The sequence below is a fragment of the Echinops telfairi genome, unplaced genomic scaffold (genome assembly GCF_000313985.2).
Source record: "Echinops telfairi isolate 266 unplaced genomic scaffold, ASM31398v2 ScPeMD7_29;HRSCAF=101, whole genome shotgun sequence".
Lineage (NCBI taxonomy): Eukaryota > Metazoa > Chordata > Mammalia > Afrosoricida > Tenrecidae > Echinops > Echinops telfairi.
In genome coordinates this window covers 9,604,609-9,614,053 of record NW_022103926.1, presented here as the reverse complement: position 1 = coordinate 9,614,053, position 9,445 = coordinate 9,604,609, and the positions used below count along the sequence as shown (strand labels likewise).

The window sequence follows — 9,445 nt, the reverse complement described above, 5'->3', positions numbered from 1 at the left end:
CATTAAGCGACCCCTGTGAAAGGGTCATTCGACCCCCCAAAGGGGTCACAACCCACAGGTTGAGAACCGCTGCACTAGGTCTTTAGAGTGGCAGAAAATGTAAACTTAAAATCATGCAAGAGACCAGGCTTCCTGGTCAGATAGACCATAGTGGGATCCCCAAGACCCTGACCCTTAACCCTTCAGGTCTGGAACTGAACTCACCTCCACCTTAAACAACCATTTAACCCAAAACCAAACTCATTGCCATCGAGTCAATTGTGACTCATGACAACCCTACAGGCCATGGTAGAACTGCCCCTGGTTTCTGAGACGGTTTCTGTTTCTAGTAGTTCAGCAGTACTAATGTACCTCATCTTTCTCTTGAGGAGCAGGAGGTGGTTTCAAACTGCTGGCCTCGTGGTTAACAGCCCAACGTATAACCACTACACCATCAGGGCAGCATTTACCCAAGGGCAAAGCTAGATGTGGAAACATGGAACTCTGGGAGGAAGGAGGTTGAGTGACAGTCCATTGAAGGGACTGGAATAAATTAGTTGAAATAACATGGGTATGCACTGTTGGACTCAATGGCCTCTGACTCATTCCCTACCCTGATGACGGCAGCCATTGAGTTGTCTGACGCAGGGAGGCTGTGTCCAACAGAACAAAATGTTGTCTGGTCTTCACGATCCTCAAGGCCACTGTTGCAACCACTGGGTATTGTCTGCTAACTGCAAGGTCAGCAGCTCAAAACCACCAGGAGAAAGACGAGGCTCTCTACTCCTGTAAAGTTAGTCTTGGAAACCCATAGGGGCAGTTCCACCCTGCCCGATAGGGTTACTGATTCTGAATTAACTCGATGGCAGTTGAGTTTTTGGTTTTTCCATCATAGGGGCTCATCTCCCAGCACTGAGAAATGACCTATTGTGACCCAGAGTGGTCATTCAGCTTCATGTAGGGTGTGACAGGGCTCTAATGATCTTAAATTCTTGACTAGTTTGGCATAATGAGGTCCTCATCCCTCAAAGTGCCATAGCCCCTGATGGCATTGCAAAGATGTGTATCGAATGCACATACCTTAAGAGGCTAGTTGGGTTCCTGACGCTTTTTAGGGTCAGCATCAAGTCAGTCACCCGACAGTTGAGAAAATAATATACTCACTGCCACTGAGTCCATCCAACACATAGCGATGCTATAGGGCTGGGCAGAATTGCCCCTGTGGGTTTACAAGACTGTAACTCTTTATGGGAGTAGAAAGCTGCATCTTTCTCCCATGGGGAGGATGGTAGTTTCAAACGGCTTACTCTGTGGTAGGCAGCACAAGATAAAAGTGCACAAAAGGGGGGCATCTACAAGGACACTAGATACAATGCGGAGAACAGAAACACAAAATTAAAAATAGCTTTAGACAAAAGGTTGATATCCATGGGGGGAAAGTGCAAAATGCAATAACCAAGATCCAAAAATCTTGGAAATTAAAACCCAGCCTGTACACAAAAGGCAGGAGGCAGTCTTTCTCATCACACTGGAAAAGTCGAAGTTCAGAGCTTCCACATTCAGATAAATGACACCCAATCCACAATTCTATACCCAGCTCAAGTAATCATTCAGTATCTTTTCAAAGGTCTTTCAATGTTCGAAGGTTCTTCCGGCAGGTTGGCCCGCAGCCCATGGCACCAGGGAATATGAAGCCAGTGACCACTTGGCTGGCTGTCCCCCGCTCCAGGGACTTGAGGGATCAGACCCCCTCCAGTCAGTCACACCCCCTTTTCCTTCTCTACAGGGGCAGCCAGAAAAGCACCTCCCTCTGTCCCCAAAGGGCACTGGGCCCAACTAACCCATTTCTCTCATTCTAGGTCTACCCCCTGGCTGTTTACAAAGCCAAGGATACTTAAAAGGTTCACCCCACTCAGTCAACTGAGCCCCAAATGCTGTCAATATGAAATTCCCTGGCCCAACCATCTCCCCTGACACCCACCACTCCAGCACAGCTAGAACACACAGGCCCAACACTGGCTCGTTTTCAATCAAGCTTTTAATGAACAGACCATAACAGTTTTCATCACTGTACATTAAGACTGCACACTGCTGAGGTCGGAGAATTGCTTCCTAGTTCTCGGGCCAGCTGCCGTGCAGCTTGGCCCAAATGGATTACAACGCTTCAGAGATCTGAACTCGCTGTTGACCCAGTGGCTGCGGTGGCCAGTACAGGAGTGCGAGTCGGGGTGCCCACCCCTATCTGGGAAGGACATAACCCCTCTTCCAGCTCCAATTAAACAGAACAGTTGTAACCCCCCCCCTCGAGGTATTTGTGGATAGCCCTGTGCCCAACCTGGGCCCCCCCCTGGGGGGGAGGAAGGGGACAGTGATGGGTGAGGTACAGAGAGACTCCGCTCAGCACCTGGCCCCATGGGGCCCCACCAAGTGGAGGCAGGGCCTGGAGGCCTCTCTGTCCTGGGTGAGGTCGGTGGTGCAGCATTTGAGGTAAATAAATTACAGAATAAATAGCAGGTGAGGTAGGGGGGGCATCTGGCCAAAAAGTAAAGTGAGGTGACCAAAGCTGGGGGTTCCTGACACGGGGGTCCTGGGCAACCTCGGCTCTCCCAACCCATGCCCACCCCTACTTTGGAATGTCAGACGGAGGCTCCCTAGCATTGGGTTCTGGGGACTGAGGACCAAAGGTCTTGGTCCCTTTGGAAGGCGTGACCTGTTCAACCAGCTGGCTCTGCCCTCCACGTTTGCCCCAGAGCACTGATGGGGTGGGGTGGGGCAGGGCAGGGCCAGGATGGACACAGTTGCCCCTCCTTCCCTGAGCCCTTGCCCTGCTCTCCCAGCTGCCCAGGCCTCACCCCAACTCTAAACAGCCATGGGCATCGCAGAGGAACCCGCTGGCCCTGTGGACAGTTTGGGATGGGCCACGGGGACACCTGGCATTTGGTTGGGGAAGTACACCCGTTCAGGTCACAGGCTGAGGTGTATGGCTATGCTGTGGGTCTCCGAGGCCCAGCTGGTTTAGTTTTTGCAATCCTGGGAGGGCCCTTGAGGGGGCCCCATCTGGCAGGAGCGTGAAGTGGCAGGGCCCGGCCTGCCTCTCGCCCCAAATCTGAGAAATAAATACATTCATCACTGCACAAACATAGTGATACAAAAACACTGTAAGCGTGTTCGCACCATCTGAAGATTAGGGCCAGGCCCAGCCAGCCCCTGTTGCCTGGGGGTGTTGCTGAGGTCCAGGTCCTGGCGTTTTTTGGCTTGAGAGGGACCCTTGCCATCAGCCTAGCCTGGGCGGTGGGCAGAGGGGAGAGGAAGTCACCTTCCTGTGCCCCAGCCCAGACTGGGGTCCTGCGGCCAGAGCCGAAAGCCACCCTACCCAGAGAGCAGTGGGGCTGGTCAGCATTGGCCCAGTTCTTTGGTTCCATCTGGACTTGAGGCGGCCCCAGGCTGTGGATGAGGAACGCCCCTCTGGCCGTGAACCAACGGCACCCTACCCACCCTCCCCTCCAGCAAGTTGGGGTCTCCACAGGGTGGGGCTTTCCTGGCACTGGCCTTACAGCTGCTGAGGTCGGAAAACTGTCCCGAGTTTATGTAAACAATGAGATAAATATATTAGCATCTTCTTTTTCTGAGCCCACTGAGGTTCCGTTCGCATTAAAAATGTGCTTTGGTTTAAAAAATAGGTTTTTGTGAATTTGGGTATGAGCTTGTTTTTTTCTTCCCCTTATTTTTTTTAAATTCTTTCCTACATCACATCTGCTACTTTCCTGGTTTCCCCCCATTCTGAACAGACTGAGCACAGCCAAGAGCTGATTGGCTTCCCGACAACTCTGCACGCAGGTGTGCTCAGTCACGCGCATGCTCAGCCACGTGCTCCAGAGAATCTGGGGAAATGACAAGAGGAAGCCTGGAGTTATCCCTGTCCCGCCCCGCCCCACCAACCCTTGCAATCTTAAATATGAAACTAGTGTTTTGCTTTCTCATTAAAATACAGAAAAAAGGCTCGGTACAATACTAAAGGTGGGTACAATACTATGTCGTGCAGAAGTCGTCGTGAAGGGGTCCTGGTGCCCCGTCCCTGAAGTTCTGCCAATAAGCGGCCATTCTCCTGTGGCCTGGAGGCGGCCCGACCAGCGCATGCGCACCTTCCTGCTTGGGCTCGCGCGTACAGACTTTGTGTCACGTGGCTTAAGTGCTGAAGGTGGGCAGGGGGCGCGGGGGAAGTCTCCACAACCCCGATCCTGACTTGCCCATGCTGGAACCTGAGGCCCAATGAACCCCTATTCCATTCAGGGGGACAGTGCCAGCTTAGGGCTCACAGGGCCCCCTAGAGGTAGGAGGGGGGCTGCACACTGCACCCCTGACCCACCGTGAGGGACCACTGAGGTCCCTGACCCGGGTTTCCTTTCAGCTGGAAGCTGTCTTGAAGGGTGGAAAGGAAGAGGGGTGGGGGTGGCAAAGGGGGGTCCCTGGAGCTTTTTTGGTCTAAACGTAAAATACCCTAGTCTATACCCAATGCTGTCTAGTTGGCTCAGATAGATGCCCAGTGACCTTGTAAGACAGAGTAGAACTGTCCCGTGGTTTCTGAAGCTGTGAATCCTCACCGGAAAGAGACAGGCAGCAGGCAGCCCATCTTTCTCCCTCGGAGGGGCTGAAGGGTGGCTTCTAACCCAATGCCTTATGATCAGGGTTCTTTACACTTCTGATAGAAAGGGGGGGGGGCACATTACGAAAAAGGAAAGATGATTATGCCAGCTTGGGGTCCACACCTCTGGCTGAAGTAGCTGAGAAACTCAAAGACAACTTTGGGGGACAATGGAGCCCCCTGAGCCCCAGAGCAGATCGGCCAGGGGGCAGCTTCCGGTCCCCACCCCATGAAGGAGCCTGATGGGCCTCCCTGCCCCTCTTGGGTCCACATATCGCTTTGGTCAAAGTCCCCACCCCCTACATCCCTGCTTAAGCTCTTAAGAGGCTGCCTGCCTGCCCGCCCCCCACCACACTCATAGAGGGGACACCTCCCGCCCTACCCCCACCCCACAGAAGCAGCAGCACCCACAAAGTGGGCATGGCTGAACACCTAGAAATCTCCCCCGCTGAGACCACTGGCTTTGGCCAGTCCTGGGCTCTCCCTGACCAGAGGGCACGACGACATCGCTGCCAGTCACCCAAGTATCGTTCTAGAAAAGTCAAGAGGTAGCAAATGGCCGGAGGTCTCCACCTTGGTACTGAGAAAGAGGCGAAACGTGTCCATACTTCACACACACACACACACACACACACACACACACACACACACGAAAAATTTTAAAACTTCGGGGGTGGGGAGAGGGGAGAGAGTCCCAAGGACTCTGTACCATGTTCAGCCTACCATACCCACCCTGCCCACTTAAGCCCTGACCTTCCAGTTCAAACACTCACATAAACGTTACACTGTTTTTTCTTAGTAAAAACAAAAACAAGTACCTATAAACAAAGACGCCTCCTTGGAAACTACAGGGAAAGCACTGGCTCTCCCTTATGGCTCCTGCAAAGCCTTTGGGCCAGAGGGCTTTCTTGGGCCTGTTGGGGGGGTGGGGGGATGGGGGGAGGTGCTCCCGGGTCTGCCCTGCAGCAGAAAAGGGGTAGAGGAAAGAGGGCTGACCCACATTACATTCTAGCTGCAGACCCAGGCTCCATCCTGGAGGGCTAGGAGACAGGGGAGCAACCCTGTATTTTGCTTTCAAAAGAAAAAAACAAAACAAAAACACAACAACAAAATGAGTACAGGGAGGGGACAAACAGCTCAGTAGGAAAAAGTAACCCGGCCCCAGTGGGGTCTTCAGTTGTAGAGGTAGGCGGGTCACCCTGACTGTCGCAGGGCCAATAGGCAGGGCACCCTTGGCTCTGGGGAGAGGGCACCTCCCTTGGGCACCTGCTCCCTGGGCCAGGGTCCGAGCTCTGCCACCACCTAGCCACAGGTACCCTCAGCACACAGCCCTTCACCAGGTGGGGCACTGGGTGGGGCAGAAGGGCTGCCAGGCCACAGCGGAGCGGGAGAAGGCGAGGTAGACCGACTCGCTGGGCGTGGTCCCATCAAATCTCTTCTTTGCTTCCCTTGGTATAGACACTGTCTGTTAAAGCTCTTGGGGGGGGGGTGTGGGGAGGGAGCGGCGTGCGGCAGGGCCAGGAGCCCCACTACCCACCCGCCCCGCCCCACCTCCTGCTGGCTTCCTGGTGAGTGGCTCATCTGGGTGCCCGTGCTGGCGGGGGGTGGGTCTTTGGCTTCTAGGACGGGGAGGTGTGCATGCGCAGGTGGCTGATGAGGTTGCGCTGCTGCGTGAATTTGCCCCCACAGAGCTGGCACTCGTAGGGCTTCTCGCCCGAGTGCACGCGCATGTGCTCCGTCAGGCGGTACTGGCGAGTGAAGCGCATGCCGCACTCATCGCAGGCGAAGGGCTTCAGGCCCAGGTGGCTGCGCATGTGGCGCGTCATGGTGCCGCGCTGCGTGAACATCTTGCCGCAGATGTTGCAGGGGAAGGGCCGTGTCAGCCAGTGCGTCTTCTCGTGCTGCCGCAGCGTGGCCGGATCCTTGTAGCTCTTCTCGCACACGGAGCACTTGAAGGGCCGCGGCTCGGCCGTGTAGGCCGTGCTGGGCGCCGAGAGATCCTCGGCTTCCTCCTCCGCACCCCCGCTGCCCGTCTCGTAGGCCCCCTCCTCCTTGATGAAGAGCTCCTCCTCCGCGTGCGTCTCCACGTGGGCATTGAGCTGCTCCGAGCTGGGGAAGCCCTTGGCACAGGGGATGCACACGTACAAGTTGTCCCCGTAGGGCACCGTCTCAAAGCCTTCGGGCCGGTACAGGTAGTGGGAGCCCGAGGGGCCGCTGCCCGCCTCGCTGCCGCTGTGCCCGCTGTCCTCACTCCCGTCCTTGCCGTTCTCTTCCTCCTCCTTGCAGGGGAGGGGCTCCCCATAGGCCCCGCCGGGGCCGCCCCTGCCGCCCAGGATGCCGTTAGGAACCCTGTCCTCCGGGGCCTCGCTGTCTTCGGCCGGGCAGGCGTCTGGGGTCCCGCCCTCCCTCGGCTCCACGGTGGCAGTGGGATCCTTCTTGTTCCATTCCTTCTTGCGGGCTGAGTGCCGCAGGCTCTTCCGAGGCTGCCCGCTGGGCCCCTCCAGCCGGCTCAGGGGTGTGTCCTCGGCCCCCTCCAGATCCATGGGCTCCTCAGGTGCACCCCCTAGCTCAGTGTAAGAGGCACTGTTGGCAGTGGGTGGGATGGGGACTGCAGGGGGCGAGCTGTGCTGACTGTCACTTAGCTGGGCCTGGTCATCAGTGGGGAGGTGGGGGCCTGGTGTGGTGGGGGGCAGCGGCGGGCTCTTCTTGGACAGATCCAGGCCCAGCTCCTGCTCATAGCCCCCGCTGCTGCCGTTGGTGCTGCTGCAGCCGCCCAAGCCAGCCTCCCCACCGGCAGGACACAGCACATGGCCCAGGGCGTGTGGGACCTCTTGGCTGGTGCCTCCAAGGAAGAGCTCATCATCTGAGCCTTTGGGCTGGGGGAGCTCCTGGGGTGCAGGGGCCCCTTGGCGCCCATCCCCCTGCCCTGGGTAGTGGACCTGGATGACAGAGGTGGTGGGCAGACGCTGGCTGCGGGGGGACCGCCCTATGCCGGCAGCCACCACACGTGAGGCACCGAATGGCTTGCCGGCCCGTTTCAGGCGGCGGCGGCAGAGGGCGGCCAACTCGGGGAGCTGGAGGTAGCTGGCGGCGGTGAGGAGCGTGCTGAAGTTGGGCTCTGCGGGCTGGTCTCCAGGCAGCAGCTTGCCAGTGTAGATGAAGTCGAGGATCTGCTGGAAGACGGCTGAGCTGACCATGTCCGTGTCCAGGTTGATGAGGTTGTCGTGCAGCACCAGGGATTTGAAGTAGATGCTGCTGGCCGCCAGCACATTCTTGTGGGCGCGGAAGATGGAGTTCTCCACCATGATGACGACGTCACACAGGAAGCCCTTGGCCCTCTGCTGGTTCAGCTGCAGCAGGAGCTGCTTCGAGTGGCTGGGCAGCTCCATGTCGGGCCCCATGTCCCCGCGCCCTCCCCACGCGCACCACCTGCAGGGCAGAGAACAGGCAGGCACTGGTTAGGCTGGCAGGATGTGAGGGCAGAGGCCGCAGGCGGGGAAGGCCCATTTGCCCCCAAGGAGAAAGAAGGCTGGAGGGCAACCGACACAGATCACGCAGATGCTGATTTGGGAGCTAGGCTAGAATTCAGTTCCAAACCAGAAGGTAGGCCCAAAGGTGACACTCAGCCTCCTGGGGGGTGGGGGCAAGGCTGGCCTGGCCAAGGCAGCCCTTGGGCTCTGGGACCCTTAGTCAGCTAACCTCCAGCAGGCAGGTTGGTACAGACACCCTCTGTTGTTTCTGGGGGACAGCATGTGGGGCTGGTGCAACACATGGGAATAGCCCCCTGCCCCCCCGCAGAGCACCCAGGACTGGCAGCTCAGACAATTGGGGACAAGCTAATCTGCCATAGAGCCCCTCACCGGGAACCAGCAGCCCTCCCTCCAGGTGTGCTCCAGGGCCCGCCTTGAGCTAGGAGCCAGTTTGGCCCAGGCTGTGTTGTACCCACCCCCTCCTCCACACCCTCCCCTCCCAGCCTACCGGAGTGCCAGGGGCCCAGAAACCATGTGAGCAGCAACCAGCGGGGGTGGCCTCCTTTTGGGCTCGGCCTCCCTGGGGGGGCATCAATGCCTGGTCACCTGGGGATGAAAAGCAGGACAGTCAACTCCACATGTCTCACAGGGGACAACTAGGCAGGGCAGAGAGTCCCTGATTCCACCCTCACCCTCCTCTCCGCACACAAGATTTGGGGGACCCCAGGGGGACTTCGGCCAGTGTGCTGACAGGAATCCTGCCCCACTCCCTGGCCCCCAGGGTCGAGCTAAGCTTCTGGTTCATTCAACCCACACCAAAGGACAGTGAGTGGAAGGGGCCAGTGCAGGCCTGCTTCTACCCTCACCTTCCTCTGCCCTTCCCCCACCCCGCCCTCAGGGCCAGGGAGGCCTAGCAGGTCCCTCAGGAATGTGACCAGACCCGGGTGCGCCCAGGCCCATGGCTGGGAGCCTGAGCCTGGCCAGGCAGGCTCTGTCTCCCAGGGGTGGGCGTGGTTGGGGCTGGGGGCAGCTAAGACCCCACCAACAACCAGGAAAGCAGGTAAACTAAACCTGTCTGTCCAGTGGTGGAGTGTCCATCTATAAAGGGGCAGGCCTCCAGCCCTCACCCAAGAGGTACAAAGCCTCCAGCCCACCCTCCCAGGGACAAAGGTGGGGTGAAGGTCGGTCTACGGACAGACAGGGCCACCACCATCCCACTACCAGGTCCAGGACCCCGAAGGGCACTGCCCTTATGTCAAGAGCGGGAGCTCTACATGCCACTGCCTGGGGTGGTGAAGCACAACCAGGATTTGGCTCATGAAGCTGGCAGCTTAATGCCCTCCCCACCCCCCCC

The 9,445-nt window shown here is 57.7% G+C and overlaps 1 protein-coding gene across 1 annotated transcript in view; it reads right to left on the bottom strand.

Moving 5' to 3' along the window:
• Nucleotides 1–6,184: 6,184 nt before the first annotated feature.
• The window catches only part of HIC2 (HIC ZBTB transcriptional repressor 2), a 7,028-nt gene continuing 3,767 nt past the window's right edge, over nt 6,185–9,445 (bottom strand). The window contains exons 2-3 of the mRNA XM_004716330.3: nt 8,600–8,697; nt 6,185–8,050 (exon numbers count right to left, since the gene is read on the bottom strand). Of these exons, the coding sequence (XP_004716387.1) occupies nt 6,241–8,050; nt 8,600–8,625 (1,836 nt within the window). The 5' untranslated portion in view covers nt 8,626–8,697 and the 3' untranslated portion in view covers nt 6,185–6,240. The remainder of the gene's footprint in view (nt 8,051–8,599; nt 8,698–9,445) is intronic.